This window comes from Trachemys scripta, chromosome 8 (assembly GCF_013100865.1).
Source record: "Trachemys scripta elegans isolate TJP31775 chromosome 8, CAS_Tse_1.0, whole genome shotgun sequence".
NCBI classification, from domain to species: domain Eukaryota; kingdom Metazoa; phylum Chordata; order Testudines; family Emydidae; genus Trachemys; species Trachemys scripta.
Genome location: NC_048305.1, coordinates 49,396,130 through 49,421,671, shown reverse-complemented (window position 1 = coordinate 49,421,671; position 25,542 = coordinate 49,396,130). Strand labels below are relative to the sequence as shown.

At 44.2% G+C, this 25,542-nt stretch overlaps 2 protein-coding genes across 2 annotated transcripts in view; one reads left to right on the top strand and one right to left on the bottom strand.

The window, feature by feature from the left end:
• The window catches only part of TNN (tenascin N), a 36,180-nt gene extending 35,389 nt beyond the window's left edge, over positions 1–791 (bottom strand). Inside the window, exon 1 of the mRNA XM_034779542.1 lies at positions 350–791. Coding sequence (XP_034635433.1) covers positions 350–764 — 415 coding nt within the window. The 5' untranslated portion in view covers positions 765–791. The remainder of the gene's footprint in view (positions 1–349) is intronic.
• Positions 792–19,137: 18,346 nt separating this feature from the next.
• MRPS14 (mitochondrial ribosomal protein S14) lies at positions 19,138–24,953 on the top strand. Its single transcript, XM_034779943.1, has 3 exons — positions 19,138–19,221; positions 20,720–20,878; positions 24,388–24,953. The coding sequence occupies exons 1-3, from the start codon at positions 19,159–19,161 to the stop codon at positions 24,568–24,570; spliced, it is 405 nt and encodes a 134-aa protein (XP_034635834.1). The 5' UTR covers positions 19,138–19,158; the 3' UTR covers positions 24,571–24,953.
• Positions 24,954–25,542: the final 589 nt, after the last annotated feature.

The following is a 25,542-nucleotide window of genomic DNA, read 5'->3' as shown; positions in this document are numbered from 1 at the left end:
ATCACCTCATAAACACTAGAATTCCAGCCCAAGCTCTGGAACCTGAGCTCCCCCCAAAGCCCAGTGAAGTCAATGGGAGTCTTTCCATTGGCTTCAATGGACTTTGGATGTCTCTGTGTCAGGAACTCCAGGATTTCCCACCTCAAACTCAGGAAATTAATTGCTCCCATTAAACCCTCTTTCCATATGCATCAGACTTCCATGTCCCAATGTAAGAAACCTGGGCTCCAGCCTGACCAGGACTTTTCCAGTAGGGAATAGCACAGCACAGAGAGGGACATACAATTAAAGCTACTGGAGTTAGAGAGAACACACTACAAAAATAAATAAATTACAGTTTGTTGCACACCTTGAACTCCCCCACAGCACCTCTGTATACTGCAGGCCTCCTTTAGTACCATCATTTCTTCCTCCATCTTTTTCATCCTTTCCAGCAGATCTTTGATGTGTCCCAAAGCTTCACAGTCACCTCTTGGTGTCTGAACTCGGATGTTGTGCCTGAATATGATATTCTGCTCCTCCTCCTCATCCGCATCCCCAGCAGCAAGCAGCACATGACTGTCATCTTTGAGCGGCAACGGGTCCGCCTCCACCTTGATCTGGGATGATTTGGGTAGGTCAATCTTGTATGAGTGGCTGAAGGAGATTTTCTGACCATTGCTGGTACAGTTGTGAAGTTCAGGGGGGAGCTGAACAGCAGCTGTTTGGAGAGCAAGGTACAGTAACATCCCCTGAGGGAAAGTAAGCCAACTCCAGACACTCATCTTGTAGTTCTTCAGAGGGAAGGCTGATCCTATAAAAACAGTGAAGCTGGTTTCAAGGAGGAAAAAAAAAAAAGATGAAAAAAATTCTACCATAAAAAATCATGGCCTGCTATGATGCTATCTGGTGCTGTAAGCTCACAAATTCATCAGTGACAGGTTGGTCAGTATTTGGATAAGACATATACAAAGAATACCTAGGGTGATACGTTTCAGAGTGGTAGCCACGTTAGTCTGTATCAGCAAAAACAACGAGGAGCCCTTGTGGCACCTTAGAAACTACAAGGACTCCTCGTTGTTTTTAGGGTGATACAGAAAATGGTAATTGTGTTGACTCAATAGGCGACACTCTTCCTTATGAGTCAGTACTGAATTAGAGTCCTGACCCATCATTAGCAGGCACAGTGCTCTGCAAGATGACATCTTTCAGATGAGACTTAAAACCATAGTCTGATTATCATGATTATTACCTACCCGTTGCAATTTTAGTACAAGTAAAGATGTTGGCCCTACCTGACATTAGGTCTAACTAAATTTCCCCTGCAGTTTAAATGGATATAGTATTTGTCCCTCACTTATTACATTAAGCTGCTGTACACTGTTGCAGTGTGCTGTTAAACATAGTTCACCCCAGAGATTGCAGCATTTTAGTGGTGGATGGAGTAAACCCTATACAGTGAAACATGCTTTAAGGCAGCCATTCAAGAGACTGACAAAAATCAGCTCCTTAACAGAGATGATTTTCCAGTAAAGTCTGTAGCAGAATTGTTCTCGGAACATTCAGAATAATATCTTGGGGCAGCCTCTTATGAAAAGAGGTTGGCTAATACAGGAGGTGTCTTGCATAGGTTTCACTGCATATAGTTTACATAGCTGTTTGTTAATTGGAAAATATTGCGGGATCCTTTGGGATGAACTGTACAAATGTACAATATTTTTATTTATCGTACAGTGAATTTAGTGCTGGTGTAAGGTACCAGGCTCACAACCCAGGAGGCTAAATAGTTCTCTCCACACAACAAGTTCAGTGCAGACAATGCCAGGGCAAGACTTTCACATACTGTCCTGTCTGTGTGCCTGCACCCTGACCTGGAAGTCCCTCTTCTAAGAGGGAGAGGAAGCACAGCTTCCATGCTGGGCATGCAGGCAAGGGCACTAACTGTGATGAGGACACTTGTACATTATGAACTGGATTGAGACATCAGCTCATTTCATATGGGTCATTGAATAACTATCAACTGGTCATGATTTTGGTTACCATCAGCCTGGGTGATATTTGAACCAGGGAATTGGGATTGTTTAGTCTGCAGAAGAGAAGAATGAGGGGGGATTTGATAGCTGCTTTCAACTACCTAAAAGGGGGTTCCAGAGAGGATGGATCTAGACTATTCTCAGTGGTAGCAGAAGACAGAACAAGGAGCAATGGTCTCAAGTTGCAGTGGGGGAGGTTTAGGTTGGATATTAGGAAAAACTTTTTCACTAGGAGGGTGATGAAGCACTGGAATGGGTTACCTAGGGAGGTGGTGGAATCTCCTTCCTTAGAGGTTTTTAAGGTCAGGCTTGACATCCTGGCTGAGATGATTTAGTTGGGGATTGGTCCTGCTTTGAGCAGGGGGTTGGACTAGATGACCTCCTGAGGTCCGTTCCAACCCTGATCTTCTATGATCTAAAGGTTCAAGGCCTCGTATTACCAATTCCTTAGCCATCCAGTCTACCACTCCAAAGACTACTTTCCAGTCTAAATCATATTATTGGCCACAGTGAAATAAAGAATGGGACTCAATTTGTACATGCCTTTGGGAAATTAATTCTGGTTCTTCTAAAATGTTGCACATTTTGACCCTTGCATTGTCCTGAACCTGGGGAAGTCAAGGTGTTACTCCACATTATATTTTAAACTACTGTATGATAACATGGTGCCATCCTGAGTTTTGAGGTCTCGTTAAGGATTTGAAGTGCTTGCTTTAACTGGATGTCAGATTTGCTTTATAGTCATTGCAAAAGTTAATCCAGAAACCACACCAGGTAACCTCATTGTTAGTTTGTCAGACCTATTGTTACTCAATCTAACTGATGCCAATGGGAAAGATAGTCTCTGGCAGGTTTAATCATGGTGGCACTTGTAGTTAAGAGCGAAGATTGTTATAGAAACACACACACACGTACCAGGGACAAACCTACTTTTCATGTCCCAAATCCTGCCTAGGAAAATGGATGAGATCTCCCCATGACATTACAGATCCTCACTTTGACTATACAGAGCCTGAAATCATGGCATATGGAGTTGTCCTTTAGAGCCTCCTTGGCTTATACCCTAAGCAGGGTTCAGGAAGAGTACCCTATTTAGTCAGAAGCTTGAGGCTCTGGCTCCTAAAAAAAAAAAAATAATAAAAATCAGTAACAAATGTATGTAGGGCCAAATGCTCAACACCTGACTCAGCACATGCTTAGGCAGAACACTCACTGAAGTTAATAGGAGTTTTGCTAGGGGAAAGAGTGAGTGAAATAGCGTAAGGACTTCAGGATTCAGTCCATGAGCCTTTATTATGTATAAAGAAAATTTAAAAATGAGAAACAATCTGTAGCTTTTTCCTTCCAGCATTTGTCAAACTCTATCTAATTTTTCATCTCTCAGCACATTATCCTGCTGACACAGGACTTCTTCATCCTTGTTCTGAGGTTTTGCAACCACCTGTTAGCCAAGGAAGATGTGGCTTTTAATCCTCTCTCCCATCCCCAATCATCTGCTATTCCATTTCCAAACCTTCACTTTCTTAGGCAAAGAGCCACAGAAATTAACTACCTTCATCTCTCTTTAGCCCTCTGAAACATATCAAGTAATAAGGGTTGTCCTTGTCTCAAGGCTTTGAACCAACATAGTACTTGAGATCCACAGAATCTCATCATAGGCCACAGAGTGTCCACAACCTTGTTTTACAGGATTTATTTTCAAAGCCCTGGAAATGAAAAACCCACACATGGATACACACACACACACAAAAAGCCTTTTTCTCATCTCTGGGTATCGCATGCCATTCTGTGTTGTAACATGATGTCTCTACTAATTAGGCTCTATTGAGCACCGCAAATTGATCTCAGATTTTCCTGGGCAAGCAGATCACTCAAGAGAAAAACTCCTGAACATAGCACTTCTGTCAAGTGTAATGAAAGAGGATAACAGGACTTCTGGCTTCAACATCATGTAATAAAGAGATTTTCCCCTGCTGTTTAAGAAAAAGAGGGTGGATGTAACCAATCCTTCATTGAGAACATTATGTCATATGTATAAGATCATGTAACTGGAAGTAATATGGTGAAACTGAGCAAAGGAAAAGTTTAGATTGAATACCAGGAATTTTTTTTTCCTAACAGTCAGATCTATTAGACTATTGAATAGTCTCCTAAGGAAAGTGGTGGGAGATACATTGCTTGTGACATTTAAATCTCAACTTAGTAAAACACTAGATAATAAGACATTGTAGAGAACAGACAGTATTCTCATGGGAAGGATAAGATGATCTAATCCTGTAGGTCTTTTCCATTCCTAATGTCTATGCCTGTGTAATTTTGCAATTTCTTCAACTTAACTGGCTGTTGTATATATTGCTTGTACTGCAGTGCCATTGAATTGCCCCAGCTCCTTTGTGCTAGACACTGTACAAGCATAAAACAAAATAGGTCCTTGCCGCATGGAATTTACTATCTAAGCAAACATTTAAAAGGTACCATAGTTTTAACATCTACTAGGAGTGCTTTCATAGGATTTAAACCCACAACCTCTTATGCAAGGCTGATGTACCTAAACCACAAAGCTACTTGATAGGCTGTTAATAAGGTAGCTGTACTTTCCTAACCATTTTAGATTGTAAGCTCTTCAGGGAAGGGACTAGAATTTACAATATGTTTGTACAGTGCCTATCACAATGGGGCCCAAATAGCTTCAGGCCTGTAGGTGCTAGCACAATACAAACATTAGATAAAAGTCACTGATCCAACTGGATGGTTCCTAGCACAGACTCAAATGTCTGCATCTTCTCCAAAGGTAGCAACCTCCTTGAACTAGAACATTTTTGATTTTTAATTAGTTAGTTAATTTAAAAAAAAATAATTTGGCAACTTTCAGTGCCTCCGAGAGACATAGTGTCAGGAGATTCTGGACAAACTGCCTCCCCAGGTCACATCATGTTCTGCCAACCCTAATGAAATGAAAGAATAATTTAAGACTCATTTAACTAGTTCTTAAACCATACCCATAAGGATCAGTACTCCTGGGTTGTATTCCTATTTCTGTCACTGACTCGCATTGTGACCTGGAAGGAAATGACATAACTTCTCTGTACTCTGTAAAATATAACACACCTTATCTTGGAATAGTGCTTGACATACTAATTGTACCCCAAAAAACACTCCATTAATTAAATACTAGATTTTAAAATAAAATAATTGCGGTGGAAGAGAGACATTTTCAGATGAAAATAGATGCACAGTCAGGAAAGTGGAGAGATGCACAAAGGTTTTTCCAGATGACAGGAAATGCAAAGGAGAAGGGTCTTGGACCAATAACGGTGATATTGTAATATGAGGCAGGGAAGATGCTGGCGCTAGGCAAGTGGGATGAACAGAAAGGGGAAGGGAGAGACAAAGAGCCAGCTGCTTGGCTGGTGTAAATCGTCATGGCCTGATTGAGTCGCTGGAACTATAATGATCTACACCAGCAGAGGATCTGGCCCGAAGTCTATGCAGCAAATCTATGAAGGGTTTTAAAAACAAGAGGGTTAATTTTCAACCAGATCCTGAAGTGGAAGGAAAACAGGGGTGTTGTTTGAAGATGTAGGCGATATGGTTACATATCTTTTTATGGCGAGAAGGTAGTGAGCAGCGTTCTGTACATGTATGAGTTAGTTAAAGCATGGGAACACTGCAGGGATGGAAGCTACTATAATCAAGGCAAGGGATAATGAAACCACAGATATTGATTTCAGCAGAGGTGGGACTGAGAGGGACATATGCAGGCAATGCTGCTAAGGTGGAGATAGGGAGATTCACAGACAAACATAGGAAGCCTGGGAGAAGGAGAGTCCAGAGTGAAGGGTAACTCCAACATTGCAGACAGTGGAATCAAATATGAGGTCTCCATCCAGGAGAGAAACTGAGGAAATGGAGTAATTTTTGAGGATGATCCTTTTGCCCCAAAAGAAGCACATCAGTCTTTGAGACATTTAGCTAAAGGAAGTTGAGACACAGTAGTCAAGACAGGCAGTGAATATGTGCATACTGTAAAAGTTAGCAGTGTTAGCTCAAATTAAAGGCAGAGGAAAAATGGCCATGAAATAGGAGAAAGAGCAGGGGGCTGAGAATTGAACCTTGTGGGACACCATAGTGCTGTGCTATTCCCAAAGAAGAGCAGTTTCTGTGATAAGGCCAGAATGAAAGTGCCAAGGATACTGTGGTTATTGGAGAGGTGAGAGAAGGCCGCTTCTAAACCTCTTTGCTGAGAAAGGGAAGGTCACAGACAGGTCTGAACATCAAGGTCAAGGGACATTTTTTGAGGAAGGTGGTGGGGATTGGCTCCTTGAAGAGGCTCTTTTCTGGGCTAACTAAGGGGAAGTGGCCAAACATTTTCCACGTATTTTGCAACCAATATTGTGCAAAGTAGTAACTCCATCCCTAGCTAACTGAACCTGGGAACATCGGGGTTGGATTCAGGAGACTCAAATGCTATCGAGTATGAGTAGCCACCATTAGCTCCACCTTAGTGTCCATAACACAGACATTGGCTATAAAATTATTTGCTGTATTAAGACCCTAAGAGTTCAGTAGCTCTGAAGCAGGGTGATGTGCAGTAGCAGCTTGCAGATAGGAAAGGGGTGCATCCTCAGTGGTAAATGGCAAAATCCTGTTCCCAGTTACGCTGGAGTAGATCTGAAGTAATGCCATTGCAATCAGTTAAGTTGTTCCTGATTTATCTTAGGGCTTGGCTACACTTGCGAGTTACAGAGCATTCAAGGAGCCCCGGGCGCACTAGCTCACTACCCGTCCACACTGGCAAGGGATGTAGAGCTCTCTGATTCCATGGCTAGAGTGCTCCTGATACTCCACATTGGCGAGTAGAATAACGTTTGATGCGCCCCCGCTGGAGCGGCCCAGCGTCAGCATGAACGAGGTGTTGCATTATTGCGCTTTGATCAGCCTTCGGAAACGTCCCATAATCCCCTTAAGTCAAGTGGCCACTCTTGTCATTGTTTTGGATATGCTCTTTGAAAGCTCCGTTTGACAGCCGACATGCTTATCTGCTCCGAGACAAAGCAACCATTACTGTGGAATGCTTTGTGTGAGAGAGAGAGGAGGAGAGGAGGGGAAGGTCTGCTGCTGTCTGAACTTACAAGACAGCATGCTGACATGGTCTCAGCCCCCCCAAAACCCACTCTCTCTCCCCCCACATACACACAACACACTCCCTGTCACACTCCACCCCACCCCAGCCCCCCCATTTGAAAAGCATGTTGCAGCCACTTGCATGCTGGGATAGATACCACAATGCACTGCTCTCTGTAGCCATTGCAAGAGCTGCTAATGTAGCCACACTAGTGTGCTGTCAGCTGTTAGTGTGGACAGAATACAGCACTTTCCCTACTGTGCTCTACGAAGGTTGGTTTAACTCAAAGTGCTCTACATCTGCAAGTGTAGCCATGCCCTTAGCGTAAATGAAAGTAGAATCTGGCCCATTTTGTGTTATTGATATTGCAACTTTGTACCAATGAAAAGTGCTTAAACAGACACCAGCAACAGTGAAAAGCAGAACTCATTCATGAAGATTTTCTATATTCATTGGCACCCCACAAATCCCCCCCACAATATCCACTGTGCCCAAGTTTCACAGAATCTAGAAATGGGAAATATCTGTTCAGTTCTCTAATATTCTAGTCCATCTCCCAGCCATTTGCTTCCTATTATACATGTACTTGTTTTATCCAGTCTAGTGGGGCACTCAACTTGTCTCTTTAATCCACATGGCTACTTATTTTACAGAGTTTCCATAAACTTAATTTAGTGTAAATGACTGAATTTCTCATCTTGACTTTCTGCACTGAGGCTGTGCTGCTATTTCCAACACCATTTCCTGTAGAAAGCTGCTCCTAACAATTTTATTTTCCTGTGTGGGATGATGTTTTGAATAGGATTTGTGTGTGCGTGCGCGTTTACGTTTAATTCTGATTTTAGTGAAACAAAAAAAACACATCTTGGGCTCCAAAAGGAATGGGTTATTGCAGCTACAATATGAGCAGACCACATTCTGCTTTGAATACAACTGAATCCAACTTGGTTAGACTGTTTCTTTGAGTGAGTCTATTGCCTTTTTCAAGGACATCGCTCACCAATTGACTCTTTACCTAAGTCTACAAAAGTTTGGGATGATTTCAGTTATTAGAAAACAGAATGGAAACCAGTCAGGTAAATCTTTGGGCTTATCTATCTTTCTTTTTCTTCTCATGTGTTTTCTCTTCTACAAAGTCTACATTTTTATATGTACCTGGTTTCCTAACTAGTTTGAATGAAAGATTTATGTCTGAATCCCCTAGACTGCTTTGAAAATCTCTGCATCTTTGCTTTTATTCATTTATTTATTTTCCAACTGAGTTGTTTAATATAAGGTTTTTGTAGCAAGGGTGTAACACTAGCTACAAGGCTTCCTTTTATTATATATATATTAGTTACCAATCAGATATGTACATTATTCATTCAGTGTGTGGTTGGGGTTTTTACCTGTGATTAATTGTTATTTTATTAAAGTAAGCCTCTCTCTTTAAGAGAAGATAATTTTTTAAAAAGCTGTATAAATCACAATTTTTGTAATTATTATAATTGATCACTTCGGTCTATTTTCTTTAATTTTGTTTTGCTAGTGAATGTTATCTTTTTGACATAAACAGTATAATAAATAAAATACTTATTATGGAAAATAAATAGTTTATTTAATTTGACCTGATGATAAAGAGCTTCAAATAATTTGGCCCTATGGAGTTTGTGAAATGACACATGCACTGTAAGGCATGAAAGAGGCTGTTGAGCAGGTAGATAATTTATATATCAAGCATTTTGTTACTAGTTTGTGTTGTAGTCATAATTTGTAAATATGAATAAACAACCTTAGTATGATCCCATGACACAAGGAAAAGCCTTTTAAAACAAATAAAAATCATAGAAATTAGTGTCTGAAATAGAAAGTGTAAAGAACACAACAGATCCTGAAATAACCAGTCTAGGAGTGAAATCCTGACTCCCCTGAAGTCGATGGGAGTTGCCATCGACTTCAATGGAGGCAGCATTTCACTCTAGATATTTGTTTCTTTGAAGGAAAACACTCTGAGCAAGTTTAAACCTTTTAACTTGGAACATATATTATATATTAACCGGAACACCATTTTCTGTGAAATATATATTCTAATAACATTTACCTGCCACACAGGTGTGTTGTGAGGCTTATTTCATTAGAGTTTGTAAAGTGCTTTGAGGTCTTTAGATGAAAGATGCTATAAAAGGGGAAAGAATGATTATTCATGCTTCATCGAGGTCTAAGAGTATTCCCATTTCTTGTCCTAAAGGAAACTGTAAAAAAATGTTCCCCTTACCTCTGGGATATTCTTCAGCTGTCTGATAAGCAATAGGGTCCTTCTGTTTCGGCTGCCACCTGCAATGGGAAACTGGAGCAAGCTAAAGATTAGCAACTGCTCTTCTCTTCCCAGCTCAGCTTCTGATTCCTCTTTTCCCCTCTGGGAGTTTAAATCTCCTTCAGACTAGATAAAAGGAGCCAATAGAGACACTTGGGTGTTTCCCTTCTGAGCTTTTCATAAGAAATAAAGAAGGTTTGAGAGATGGTGAAAAATTCTTCACTGTGTCTCACTCTCTCATCCTATCAGACCCTATCACTTTATGTTTAGATTTGGACAAAAAAACAGCAGATGTTTATATTTTTGCAAAAACAGGAGCAGAAATCTCAGAATTGTTGTGAAGCCCCATATATGGAGAAGCACTTTTAAAGCATTATTTTGCTGAGGCCTGGGTGTATTCAATGCAAAAAAAGGAAAGGTATAGTACACTTCAAAACCAGTTAAGATTAAATCACAAAATTGGGGCTCGAAAGCTTGTCTCTTTCACATACAGAAGCTGATCCAATAAAGATATTACCTCATCCACTTTATCTATCACATCATTTGCAAAACTCAGTACTTAAAAGAAAGCAAATTAAAAGTTACGGATACCACTTCTTTTAAATCACCCACATAATAAAATGATATACCTACAACAAGGCCAATCCTAAACTAGAGTAAATTGGCACAGTTCCATAGAATCTGAGCCATTATTCTTATGAAGTACTAGAGCTGACTGAAATATAAAAACCTATTTTCATGAACATTTTCAGAATGTTGAAGCTCTTTTCATTTCAGAAGATTTGAAATGGACCTTTTAAAACAGATTTTAATAAATGATATATATAAAAAATATACATTTTTTCCCAAAAACCTATTTTTGGTATACTAAATATTTCTATTCCCATTTCAATGTTTTCTACAATTTCTAATGTATCAAGAACAGAATTTTTTCACAGGAAAAGTCAACAATGTTGCCAATTTTTTTGCAAAAATTGAATACCTTTTTAACAAAAATCTAACTTTGTATTGACATAATTATTGAAAATGTTATTGAAATGGTTCTCAAATGAAGCCTGCAGCCCACACGGATTTTGTCAGGGGCATAACCAGCCTCCAAGACTTTGCCATTTTCTTGGGTGGAGTTTGGCAACTGTTAGGCACTAGGGAAAACCCACAAACTAATGACAAGCTTGATACTGGCAGAGGCCTTTTGAGTGTATGATACTACACCACTGAAGGAGTGGGGGTTCATAATGGAGAGCGAGAGAAAGGGGGCTCTAACACAAGCATGACAAAATTTCTGCCGTGTACATGTGGAGTCATTTGGGGGAGGGCAGGGAAAGTTATACCACTTTCCTTCCAGTAGTCCAGATTGAATCCTATTGTAACCAGAGGCTGCCTTGGGTACTTTTATTTTTGAGGCTTGGAACTCTGGGTTTACTTCTTGCCTTCTTTATTCATTATCACTTGATCTTTTGCCTACAGGGAACTGATTCAGAGGAGGCAGCATTGTCCAATGGTCTAAGCATAGGACTCCGAGCCAGGAGCAGCTGCATTCTAGCCCCTTTTTGATTCTGACATACTGCGTGGCCTTGTGCAAGTCAATTAATCTTTCTCAATATCAATTTCCCAGTCCGTGACATGGTGACAATGGCCCAGATCCTCCAGTATTGTGCAGTACTTTATGCCTCCCCACTAGGGGAGAGAGACCCAGCACAGCTGGTCATGGCCAATTCTCCACTAGCCTAGTTTGTATGCCACTCTCTTTTTCTATTGCTTGCACAGGGGGCATAGTGAGGAGAAAGGGGCCATGCCCAGATTGTCTCTGGGCCCTGCTGATTCCCATCTACCACACAGGCTTCTTAGAACCAATGGCAGCTGGAGCAATTTAGAGTGCAGGCTGTCCCTAACTTACACTAGGGGACAACCATGGCTCAGAATGGGCTCAGGATCTGACTCAATCACACTTACCTGCCTCATGGAGATGTTGAGGATTCCAGCACTCTGGAATGCAAGGCACTATGCAAATACCAAGTATCATAGACATGTATCGATCACTCCTTCTCTCATCTGCTGGGATCTGATATAAAGTATGATGCACTTTATTACACTGAGCATATTTTTCCAAACACTCCCTATGACTGCAAGTCAAGGTGTCATGTCTGAGCTGTTGGTGTAAATAACTCTCATCAACAATGGACTGCTAGAAGGGTGGGAAAAACATTCTGGAAACGTTGGCTAAGGCGAATTGAATTCAAAGTCATATTTTTAAGAGATTCTGGACATTGTCTGAAACCACTTAAACATAACAGTTTATGTTAAAGGACATCCTGAAGATCCATATTAAAGAAACTATTGGCTCTCCTGGTTTAAAGGACTCCGATATGCCATATTTGTTCATTTGCTTTTTCCAAATGGTTGCTGCAACAGGAGAGCAGAAAGGACTTCAAGAGAATTTCAGGAAAAGGCAAAACTGTGCTTTTTGATAAGCACAATGGATCTCAACTTGATTTGAGAACTCCAGCGGGCTATGCCCACATAGGCAGAGAACATCAGAATCACAATCCATCAGACTGCTCCGAGACCAGTATTTACCCCATGATGTTATGCTCTATATCAGGGGTCGGCAACGTTTGGCACGTGGCTCGCCAGGGTAAACACCCTGGCGGGCCGGGCCAGTTTATTTACCTGCTGACGCGGCAGGTTCGGCCTATCGCGGCCCCCACTGGCCGCGGTTCGCCGTCCCGGGCCAACGGGAGCGGCGAGAAGCCGCGGCCAGCACATCACTCACCCGAGCCACTTCCCGCCGCCCCCATTGGCCCGGGACGGCGAAGCGCGGCCAGTGGGGGCTGCGATCGGCCGAACCTGCCGCGTAAGCAGGTAAATAAACTGACCCGGCCCACCAGGGTGTTTACCCTGGCGAGCCGCGTGCCGAACGTTGCCAACCCCTACTCTATATCCATGACAAACTGTATTATTCTCAAACTATTGGAGAAAATAAAACAATAATGTTCGGGGCAGAGTCTGTCCTGTGCTGAGATCTGCCCAGGGCAGAGGAAGAGGAGTTTGGCTATCAGAGATCCAGCTACAGTTCCCTGATTCTTTCCCCTGAGCGGCTCCAGCTCTAGCATGTGGACTTCTCTAACTTGCACTAGCTGGCAATGGTCTCCAAAGAACCATCCCCAGCTAAGAATTGCTGGAGCACAACAGTATGGCTTCAGACATGCCCCCTCCTGCCCTGCCTTGGCCCTGTTGCACCTTGTGAGTGGTATAAAGTGGCTAGGTTGGGGAGGAGAATTTGGATCTCAGGTTTGTGAGTTAACCTGCTTTTTAATACGAAATATTTTTAAATCACTAATTTAGTAAAGTCAGAGGGCAATATACAGTACTTGGGAATTATGGAACCTTCCCCACATTGTTACAGCCAATACCTCAGGAACATGTACAGGATAGCAAATATCCTGCAGGATTCCTACATGCCCTGCCAGTTGTGCAATCATCATTCTATTAGTTCAGCAGCGTTCGCAGCATGTGTGCATTAGAGTGTACACACCTGCACATTTACTGTTTCTGCACTGGATGAGTCAAATGGGACTCTAAAATGTAATGGGAGACCAGGATTTTAAGTTAGACAGATAACAGAGCTTAGACCTGAGTTTGTCCTCTTGGATTGCTTTATACTAGGGCTGTCAATTAATTGAAGTTAACTCACAAGATTAACTCAAAAAATGAATTGCAATTAAAAAAAATTAATCGCAATTAATCACACTATTAAACAATAGTATACCAATTGAAATTTATTATATATTTTTGTAGATGTTTTTCTACATTTTCAAATATATCGATTTCAATTATAACACAGAATACAAAAATTACAGTGCTCGATATTGTTTTTGATTACAAATAAACAAAAGATATTTGCACAAATAAACAAAATAGTATTTTTCAATTCACCTCATACAAGTACTGTAGTGCAATCTCTTCATCATGAAAGTGCAACTTACATATGTAGGTTTTTTTTGTTACATAGCTGTACTCAAAAACAAAGCAATGTAAAACTTTAGACCTACAAGTCCATTCAGTCCTACTTCTTGTTCAGCCAATCACTAAGAGAAATAATTTTGTTTACATTTACAGGTGATAATGCTGCCCACTTCTCAATTACAGTGTCACTGAAAGTAAAAACAAGCGTTCGCATGGCACTGTTGTAGCTGGTGTCGCAAAATAATTACGTGCCAGATGTGCTTCATGCTTCGGCCATTGTTCCAGAGGACATGCTTCCATGCTGATGACGCTCGTTAAAAAAAAATGCATTAATGAAATTTGTGACTGAACTCCTTGGGGAGAATTGTATGTCTCCTGCTCTGTTTTACCCGCATTCTGCCATATATTTCATGTTATAGCAATCTCAGATGATGACCCAGCACATGTTCGTTTTAAGAACACTTTCACTGCAAATTTGACAAAACACAAAGATACCAATGTAAAATTTCTAAAGATAGCCACAACATTTGACCCAAGGTTTAAGAATCTGAAGTGCCTTCCAAAATCTGACAGGGATGAGGTTTTCAGAAGTCTTAAAAGAGCAACACTGATGCGGAACCTGAACCACCAAAAAAAAAAAGGGAAAAAAAATCAATCTTCTGCTGGTGGTATCTGACTCAGATGATGAAAATGAAAATGCGTCGGTCACACTGCTTTGGATCATTATCAAGCAGAACCTGTCATTAGCACGGACGCATGTCCTCTGGAATGGTGGTTGAAGCATCAAGGGATATATGCAGTGATGAGCTCCCAAAATCCTAAGAACCGGTTCCCTACCGGGTCCTTGGCGGCACTTCGGCGGCAGGGGGTCTTCACTCGGTCCGGGTTTTCGGCTGCAGGTCCTTCACCCAGAGCAAGTGTAGGACCTGCCGCCGAAGACCCGGTAGGGCACTGCACGGTGAGTACAAGCCCCACGTGCCTGTCTCCCCTGCCACCCACCCATCCGACCCCACCCACATCCTGTCCCCGACTGCCCCCCCTCAGAACCCGCAACCTATCAACCCCCCCTCCTCGTCCCCTGACCACCCCCTCCCAAGAACCCCCACCCTAACTGCCCCCCAGGACCCCACCCCCTACCCAACTTGCTCCACTCCCTGTCCCCTGACTGCACCAACCCCATCCACCACCACCCTGACAGACCTCCGGGACTCCCACACCTACCCAACCCACCGTTTCCTGTCCCCTGATCGCCCCTCCATAACCTCCACCCTCTCCAACTGCTCTCTACCCCTTAGCCAACCCCTCCTTCCAGCCCCAGCTGGCCCCCTTACTGTGCTGCTGTGTAAGGATGCTGCGCAGCCGCTGCAGCCCCACCCCCTCACCCAGGTGAAAGTAAGCTGGTATGCCCCCGTACAGCATACCGGCAAGAGCCAGTGCACCGTACAGGGTGGCCTGGCTTCCCCAGGGGGCAATTTAAAGGGCCTGGGGCTCCCAGCAAGGGCTGGAGCCCCAGGCCCTTTAAATTGCCACCAGAGCCCCACTGCTGGAGCCCTGGGGTAGCGGCAGTGGGGCTCTGGGGGCTATTTATAAAGTCCAGGGCTCCCGCAGTTTCTACCACTCCGGCCCTTTAAATAGCTGCTGGAGCCACTAGTCCGGTGGCTATTTAAAGGGCCGGGGCGGTAGAAGCAGGGGAGCCCCAGCCCTTTAAATAGCCCCCAGAGCCCTGAGGTAGCGGGGTCTGCAGGGGCTATTTAAAGGGCCGGGGCTCCAGCTGCCTCTGTCGCCCCAGTCCTTTAAATAGCCGCTGGAGCCCCACTGCTTCCCCCAGGGCTCTGGCAGATCTGCGGGGAGAGGGGAAGGAAGCGGGGGAGGGGCCGGGGGAGCCTTGGCCTCCCCAGCTGGGAGCTCAGGCGGTCCGGATGTGGCCCGCAGACCGGAGTTTGCCCACCCGCCGGCCCCTTTAAGAACCGGTTCTACACCGGCTTCTAAATTTAGCAACCGGTTCTTGCAAACTGGTGCGAACCGGCTCCAGCTCACCATTGGATATATGAATCTTTAGCTCATCTGGCATGTAAATATCTTGCAACACCAGGTACAACAGTGCCATGCAAACGCCTGTTCTCACTTTCAGGTGACATTGTAAACAAGAAGCAGGCTGCATTATCTTCTGCAAATGTAAACAAATTTGTTTGAGTGACTGGCTGAACAAGAAGTAAGACTGAGTGTACTTGTAGGCTCTGAAGTTTTACATTGTTTTATTTTTGAATGCAGGGGTTTTTTTTGTACATAATTCTACATTTGTAAATTCAACTTTCATGATAAAGAGATTGCACTACAGTACTTGTATTAAGTGAATTGACAAATACTATTTTTTTTGTTTTTTACAGTGCAAATATTTGTAATAAAATAAATATAAAGTGAGCACTGTACACTTTGTATTCTATGTTGTAATAGAAATCAATATATTTGAAAATGTAGAAGACATCCCAAAATATTTAAATAAATGGTATTCTATGATTGTTTAAAAAATTTTTACTCGATTGACAGCCATACTTTATACCTTTAATCTGGTATCAATCTCCTTATATATCCCCCTCCCCAGGATCATACTCATCATACACAGCACCTCCCACACTCACCTCTGTCCATTTTCCATCTGGACTCATTAGCTCCCCCTGCAGCTGCTCAAGGATAAAAGCAGGTCAAAGAACGAAAAACAATGCACAATTATTGATTTTTTTTAAACAAAATCTCTTTGGCTATGTCTGTGTCCCTTTTTGCATTTGCATTTCATAAATATTCTAGCAAATGAGCTCACTGGCCAGCAGGTTTTCAGAAACAGAATTCAAGCAAATACTCGAGAATATCTATGAAAAGCAAATTTTTCATTCTTTCTGCAAGCAGCAGAAACTTAATTTTAAGCATTCCATTCAGCCAGTCAGGGACCAGAAACACACCATGTAACTTAGGTGCTCAAATGCACATAGCTTGAGTTTTTAATATCAGATACTCACAACAAAGTGCTAATAAATGAGTTACAGACCAAGAGCCTGGCTATCCTGTATTTTCAGAGTTTTGTGCTCCTCAGGTACTGGGGGATTCCCTCAGTGTAGGGGAATCTTCATTTGATGTAAGAACAGCTGTAGTGTCTCCTATACCAGACCTCAATTACCCTCTTAGGTCAGCTTTCTCACTGCTTTGTTCTGCATGCAGTGCAAAGGGACCAGCGCCTGGGCCAGGATTTAGCCCAGAGCCTTACATCTCTGGGTTGCTGGTCCTAAGCCATCTCAGGTGAATAGTGACTGAAAATTGCTACCATATTATGGCACTTTGGTAGCCTATGTGATGCGAGTTAGTGGTCTCAGTCCAGTGACTAGAGGACAGACGTCCACATGACAGAAACCATCCACAAGTAGCACTGAGGTTGGCAGGGAGACCAAGGATATAATAGGTTGTGGAGACTGAACTATCTTCTCGACTATAAAATCAGCCCCTTCAGGACATGGACAAGGTTGATGTTCTTTGGCAGTGGTCAGAGTTCATTTTGCTACTGATTCTGCTGTGCATAAAGAGACTTCAATCCCCAGGACTCAAACTGCAAGAAACTGTGCTTCCGTTGTAACACATTAGAACCCCTCTGCCTCTGCTCAGACTGTCACATGGACAAAAGGCAGCACGTCAAACCTGTGAAAGGAGATAATTTCAAAGGCAAGACTTTTTGGATGCTCCAGCCAGTAGATATGAATTGTTAATTTCATCAAGATGTTGAGTTCAAAGTGAAGAGCCCAACATAAATGCCACCTGAAGTCACAACTCTGTTTACTGCAGCAAAAGTTATTTTAACGTACCTTGATTGAGATTCCACACAGTGCAAAAGGGCAGTTACTCTTTTGAGGCAATATCGTACAGGAAGAAACACACCGCACATGCAGAATTTCCCAGTCATTTTTCATTGATGAGAGGATCATGCTTGTACTTTTGTCTGTAAACCACATGTACTTAATCAAAATTTGAGGTGGTGTGAAATCTTGCCACTGTAAATTAGCTACTAAAAACCAAGAACAAGACCTATGAATAGCCAGGCACATGAAGACACAGCTTGAGAGACAGAGAGAGACGAGAAACCAAATGTGTAGTAATTATGGACATGCAGCACCGACATACTTAAATGGAAAGTGACCACGTTGTGTGGTGTATTGCTGAATCACATTGCATCATATTTTCCTGTTGGAACTCCATCCCCATCATTTTTACAAGCTGTCCCCTCCCAACATCAGATCCTTGTGGTCTGCACAAAGGCTTAGCCTGAGGTTTTGCAAAGGCTACCAGTTTAATCTAATGAGGGAGATATTTATTCAGACTGACATCAGCACAGGGATGAAGTTCCTACACAGTGTAACCATTGAAAATGAGTTGGTTTCCCCTCTTTCTCCCCCCCCCCCACAAAAGAACTTTAAAGTGGAGTTTCACTATAAAAGGAAAGGCATATAGAGCAAAAGATCCACCCCCTTTACTCCAAGAGTGGTGGCAAGAGTTCTCATCAGCCCTGCAGTGGTGGGGGGTTGCCAGCAGCCTCAGTAATGATGGACTCTGAAAGTAGTATCTTCACTCACATTGGGAAATAGCTATAGCAAGTTTAACCCAGCTGTTCTTTGCTCCATGTGTATAGAAGCAGCTGCAACAAGATCAGGAACTAGGGATTCCTCTCCCTTCCCCAGCACAGTGCCGACTTTCCTCCACTTTGGCCTTGACTATATTGGGAATTTGCCCCAATTCCAGATGCACACCCTTGTGTGCATCTTTATGTTCTCTACAAAGAGCCAAGGAACATCAGGCCATTCATGTCTAAAAGCTTGTGTATGGTGTATATGGTGGCAATACTGCTGCCCATGGGTGTGGGGAAGTCTCAGCACATGGAGGAGGTAAAGCAGGAGTGACCCCATAATGATGCAGTGGAGGTCTGAGCAGAGCATGGCGGAGCCTGGCATGCTATATAGCTAGCTAGATTAGCCAGAGGAGCCCAGCTGCTCACATAGGTCTAATGGTTAATTTTTCATAGACACCTCCAGGCCTCATCTCTTTAGTTGAGCCCATTGTGTGGGGTGTCACCGACGGGGCAGGGCCTGTTTCCCCCTTTGTTCATAACAGCACAGAGCATGGTAGCAGAGACTGACACACTCGAAGGGTGCCACTTGGGGCTGTGAACTCCAGGCTTCATGGGGAGTCGGGACAGAATCTCCCACTCCTGGCCAGGAGCTTTCACCTCCTGTGGATTTCACTCTATCACACAGGTCAGCAGCTTCATCCTGGGGGCCTGAAATAGGAGCAGTGCCAGGAGTTGGGCTGCAGAAGGGAAATGAACAATGTGTCCTATCATCCAAACCCATGGCTCTGCCTGGTTCCACCAAACCTCTCCCTCCCCACAAACTCCCTTAAATGCCCCTCCCCCAAGCCCATCCTCCCTCCAAAACCTCCTCCATCCTTCATCCCCAAACCTCCCTTTCTCCACCAACCCTCCCAAAGCCTTTCCTTCCCCCAACCACCCCTCCCCCAAACCCCCCTTCCTCCCCCAACAACCCATCCCCCCAAACTCTCCTTTGTCCCCCAAAGCCTTTCCTTCCCCAAACCATCCCTCCCGCAACCACCCCTCCTCCAAACCCCGCTCCCCCTCACTCTCCCTATGCCCCCCGCGCGCCCCATCCGCCACGCCCCGGCGCCTCCCAGCTCCCCGGCCCCCCGGCCCGGCGGATGGCTGTAAGCGCATGCGTCACGCGGGGAAGATGGCGGCCTCCATGCTGGGCTGGGCGCTGCGGGCTGCTCGGCAGGTAAGGCCCGTCGGGCGGCAGGCTCGGGGACTCCCCGGGACTCGCGCTGGGGCTGGTAACTTCCCTGGGCCGGGCCCCCGGTCACTGTCCCGCCACCGACTGGCCGCTGAGCCTGGGCCGCCGGCGCCCCCGAGCCCAGCCTCTGTGCCCGCCCCTGGCCCCGATCCGTGCTCCTGGGGGCCCCCTGCCCATCCCCCATTGCCCCCCTCAGTCCCTCCCCAGTGCCCCCGCGCCCTGCCGCCCTCCCCAGGCAGCCTTTGTACCCTTGCCTGGTGCCCTCTCTCTGCGGCTCTGCCTAGCGGACCATGCCCCTCCCCTGGGTCGCTCTATGTCTAATGTCCAGCTATCAGTGTAGCGCGCCGGGTGTCCCGCTGGGTTCGCCCTTAGGTGAATTGCGTATTCCTGTCTTCAGGCTGGTTAATTTAGGCGGGACGGATTGGTGGCTTGTCTGGAGAAACATTTTACTGAGGGTGCTACTTGGCTTTAGAGAGCGGCAGTGTTGTCTAGGACAGTGGCTCTCAACCTTTCCAGACTATTGCAGGTGAAGAACCAGCAGCAGGAGAAGAGATTCAGCTGCAGAAAAAATCCTGTTTTCATGGATAGATCCCTAATGATATATATATATATATATATATATATATATATATATAAACCTCACAAGGGAAGAGAGTTTAGCAGCTAGAAATAGAAAAGGCCCTTTAGGATATTTGATATGTGTGTCTCACTCACATGATATATCCTCTATTGAGACTGTATAGGCCATTAAACTGACATCACACTTGATCCCAAGACAAAAAAAAAAACAAAAAACCATGAAAAAAACACAACAACTAGATTTTGTTCTGTGGCTTCTAGGAGGTGCTAACAGCCCTTTTATTTATGATGATGATTTGTATTCCAGTAATGTCTACAGGCCTTAACAAAGATCAAAGTCCCCTTGTGCTGCTTCCTGGCTCTTTGAGCTGTGGTCCATGTGCTAGTAGGGCATTTTATTAAGACTAGGGACTGGGTATTTGAATCTTGACAGTCTTAAAAGACTCCATTGTATGCTGTGTAAGAAACACACCTGTGCTGGGATGTATGATCCTGCAGGCCTTGTCTATGCTACAGAATTGTGTGTCTGAACATAGCTGTCAACAACCATGTTAGCACTTGAAACGACGTACAGTTTGTCCTGGTCTACGCTGACTGTTAAACATGACAGATTGCAGTTGTCAACAATTGTGTCCTTAGACATGATAGAATTTCATGACCTAGGCCAGGCAAACAAGAGAGCTAGCTGGTGTGATTAATCCTGTAGCTAAGCAAAATTCTCTGGATGGGTGAAGAGGGTGACTGTGCCAGTATTGTCAGGCCTAAAGACCAGAGAAGACAGTGATTGAATCCAAATGAGGTAGAGGCTAGAAAGAGTAAATTGGAATAAGCAATATTTGGAATTGGGTGAGTGATAAAATACTGGAAGCTGCAGATTTAACCTTTATATTTTCCCCTTTTTCAGATATTCCCCTTGCCCTGTAGAGGGCAAGTGCGGGGTTACTACGTGAACTGGAGGATGCTGCGTGATGTAAAGAGACGGAAGATGGCTTATGAATATGCAGATGAGAGATTGCGGATCAATGCTCTCCGAAAAAACAACATCCTGCCTAAAGAGCTACAGGTAAAGTAAAGTCCATCTCTACTTTTCTGCAGGACCATAACTCTTTAGGGAGAAGGTATGTGCACCCACATTGCTGCTGCAGCAGCATTCTCAGAGCATCACAAGCTACTTTGTATGAACCTAATCGGGCAGCCAATGTCAGGCTTCAGATTCTTGTCCCTTTTGGGTCATTCTCAACAGGAATAAAATCTCTTGGGTGGAGCTCCTTTGCCACTGCTAAAATCAGAAGTCAGAGGGTATTAGAACAGGAAGTGGTTATGTCCTGCAGGGGTACAGTGAACAGCTTTATTGTTCCTATGGATGTTCCTGCAGTCTTGTTTTTCCTTCTGTAACTGTCACCAATGGATGAGTTTGAGGGCAATTTCCCCTTTAGGTATGGGAGGTTCACTATCTAGTTCAGTGGTGCAGATACTTTTCCAGTCACGCCCCCACTTACCATTAATGGAATCTGTCCCTGCCTCCCTCCTTCATTACTGCACAGCCAAGGCTTCCTCAGCTGCAGGCTGCTTATACCTTGCAGACATGCTGCACTGCCAGGGCAGGGCCAATACCTGCCCCTCTGGTTTTCAACCTGGGGGTGGAGCCAGCACTCTGTGCAGAGGATGCCGGGAGCAGAAATTGGCACAGCACAGCACACTGACCCACAGGCTAGGTGGCCCACTGAGGTGACTTGGGGGTGGAGGTGCTCCCTCCCTGCCCCCAAGGGGGCTGGCACAAGCTGTCTGGCATTGTCACTCAGTCCTGCACATTCCTCCGTGCCCACCCTGGGGGGGGAGGTGCCCCACAGTTTTGCTCACCAGAGGTCTAGTTCCTAAAGAAACCCTGTACATCCAGGCTGATTTCTGCTCCCAGACTACTTTAAAATCTTGGGGCATGATCCTGCAAAGACTTACCCATATGCTTAATCTCAAATATGTAAGTAGTCCCATTGATTTCAACACTATTGTGCACTATTAAAATTAGACTTTTACAAGTTTTTCCAGGATCAGGACCTTTAGATATAATTTCTGGATTTTTGTCTAGTCACCACTATCTCAACCAACCCATCTGAAAACCCTAATACAGCCAGCAGGTGTCACCAGGGCTATAGAAATTGGTAGAGGGGGGGATGGAAGGAGAAAGGTAAGTGCTGCTGATCTGACTCTTAAGTTAAAACATCCTGCTGGAAGTAGCTTTTTCCCTTAGCTCAGTTTCCTTATTTCCCAGTGCCAGTATTTACAACTGGAGATGTTAACTCAAACAAATGAGGGACTGAGCGAACAAGCAGCAAGACTTCCCCTCAGAACTCTGTCTTCAGCAGTTGTTTGTGTGGAAGCTTTACTTATATTCTAAAATAAAGCTAGCAATCTTCTTTATAGACTTACCAGGGAATAATGCACCCAAGCTGCTGCTGTGAGGGGTGATCATGGGAATAAGTTAGGATTCTGCTCTGACTGGTTTGTTAAAGGTGTGCAGAAAGGGTTGATTTGTAGTAAAGAACCTTCTGACTTCTCTGGATGAGTGAGTGCTCTAGTATTTTCTGGGTGGATGCTCACAAGTAGCATATAAACTCATTTCCTCATAGAAATTATTCAGACTAAAGGAACAATTGATACCTCATGGGGAACATTCTCATTGTGTCTTGTTTTCAGTCTCTCTCCATTTTCTGTGGAGTTTCCTTCACGGGGATAGCTTTACCTACCCTTTTGAGTGAGATATAGCATGAATGGTACTAACTGCTATGAGCTTGGCCTTAACATGCCATATTCACCTACCAACATTAAGGTAGCATCAGCCTGCGGTGGACATTTTGTGTAAAAACAAGGATTGCTGTTGGTTTATTTGCTTTTGCTATTCCCCAGCTGGTGGTAGTCATCTTTCAGAGTCACTACTAGCTCCTGTAGTAGGGAATGTGACTTCAGGTGGGGATATGAACTGTTCAGTATAAAATCCCCTTGTCATTCTAGTGCCCCTACTAGTCTTCAGAAGTAGGGAAGAGGAGCATGGAAAACAAAATCTCTGCTGTTGCTTTCCACAACGTGATACTTGGGCTCTAAAGAAACACTTAAGCAACAGACTCCAGATATGTGCCTTTCAGAAACTGTTCCTCTTTGAGTAGCATCAGAAAGGCACCAGTTAATTCTGAGCAACTCCACTGTACAAATCAGACTTGTCTATCTGTTGCAGCTGTGATATGGAAAATATAACAACTTCTTACAGCCTCCAAAAGCTGGTGCTACAAACTCCCTATTGAAAAATGGCAGTTTACGTTTAAGTTGCTAATTTAAAGGACACCATCATTTTCTAAAATAATTTTTTTGTGTGCTATCTATGACAAATTGTGGCTTGAAATGTATTTCCTTAAAGACTTATTTCCCTAACTACCTACCTTCACTCCCCAATGTGGTTGCACTAGCTTGCTCTTCTAGGGTTGTTTGAAAGTATTAGGCTTTGTACATAAAGCCCTGAAGCATCTGGTTGGAAGATAAAACATATAGTTACACTGACTTCGCAAAGGTAAGAAACAAGTAGGTCATCTGTGCAGTTTCTTGACCTTTTGTCCCTTTGAGATCACGACCTTTTTAGCAGAAGGAAGTTTTGCAGGGGTACTGCAAGCCTCAGGGAAACAGTAATTGAACGCAGTACCATTTACCTGGTCCAACATTAGATCCTGCCACTGCCTCAGTTTCCCCATTTTGGGTTTCCCAGTGTGACTATACCCAGATTCTTCTGAATCAAACACGTATTCTTGGAGTTTGGGATCTAAAAACATTACAGTTCAATTGTCAACTTACTTCAAAACAAGCCTCTCCCTGACTACTAGTTTCACAGCCCCTTGCTGGGCTCAACAGTTCTTTGTCAAAACCCAACTCCTGCTGCTTTTTTCAAGCCTCTTCTTCTTACAGCTTCCTGCTTCTCCATGCAGGCTGTTCTAGCCAGGTCCTTCCTTCTGGCTGGAGTTGAGACATCTTCCCCAGTCTCTTCTGACACTAGGTCCCCCCCTGCAAGAATTGTCCTGCTCACAGTAGGTCTCTCTCCCCCAACTGAGCAGACTCCTTTATCTGCCTGGAAGCCTCTCAGCTGGGGAGGTAGTTAACATGAAACAGGGGGGCTGAGCCCAACTCCCTTAAAGGGCCATCCCACCCTCTAACAGAGACACTATTGACAAGTTGTAATTGTCCAACTGGACTGTTCAGTGACTTGTGTGAAATGCATGAGGACACTTTTCAGTTCCTAATGGAGCAGGGTCCTCATCCAGCAAGTAGAACCATTAAATCCCATGGGAAGTCTGAAGAGAGAGAACCTAGAAGAGCCTGGAGAGCAAACTGCCCTCTCATTAGTGGAGAGGTGATGGCTCCAGGGTAGGAAGGAGGCATATGCTGGTACCTCTGCTGTGGGTAAGGGAGCCTTCAGGCCTATCCATCACTACCTCCTTCACTAAACTGTCTTAGAAAATCTAACCCTGGGCAAAATACAGCAGAGCAACTTCAGTGTGTGTGTGTGTGTAATTGCCCTTCCTTTGGCTCCAGGAAATAGCTGATAAAGAGATTGCTGCCCTGCCACGTGACAGCTGCCCTGTGAGGATCCGGAATAGATGTGTCCTGACATCCCGTCCACGAGGCGTGAAGCGGCGCTGGAGGCTTAGTCGAATTGTTTTCCGCCACCTGGCTGACCACTGTCAGATGTCTGGGATACAGAGAGCTATGTGGTAAATCACCACAAGGACTTGTTTTCTCAGTCAAAAAGAGGCAGACTGGGCCCAGTTCATGTACTCCTGTAACTGAAAAAGCAAGACTATCCTTTTGTTTAAAGTCCAGCATAAACATACCAGAAACAAATGGGGTGGGGGAGGGGGGGGAGATAGGGAGGTATGCAAACAGCAGTCATTGCAGTTCTGTCACTGGGATACCACTGTGAGGGGACTACTGCAAATCTGATGGCAAAGAGATATGGGTAGGGGCAAGTAGGAATGCATCAAGCCAGGCTGTGCTAGAGGCCGTTTTATTTTGCCATGAGTTGCTACCCTGTTATAAAACCAAGCTGGGATTTGTAATTAAAAGGAACTTCTAAATTAAAAACACATTACAGTACAAGACTTGTTCAGTGGTTCCTGTTCACTCTTTACATTCAGTGACCTCTTTTGCACAGTTATCTGGTCAAAAGTATCACAAAAAACAAGGAATCACACAATGTAGCAGGGAAGTATGCTGCAGTGAATATGAAGACAAGCTCCAACTACTGTGGCCAAATAGCTGAAAGTATGCCCACCCTCAGTTTAGGTATTTAGACACTACACCTGTTCAGTTTATCTATATTTTATGGGCAGTGCAGGCATGGCAGTGGACAAACATCCCATCCAGTTGAAGGGTACTGAGGTTCCTCTCCTTCATGCACAGTTAGGGAGCCTGGTGCAGAAGTTCAAGAGTAGGCCAGGGTAGATGACCTGGATCCTAGACCTTGCTCTCCTATCGACCCCCTGAATCATGTCACTCACCTAACATCTCCGGGCATTAGTTTTTCCTTCATCTACAAAATAGGAACAAGAGCATCATGTCCCCTGGGAGTTAGGTGAGCTAACACCAAATGCTACCTCTGCTTTGGGGCACAGGGGTGGAAGAGCAGAGAGCTGCCTCCTGCAATCAGAGCTATAATGCTGCAATGTGTACTCAACCTCCCTCTCCTGC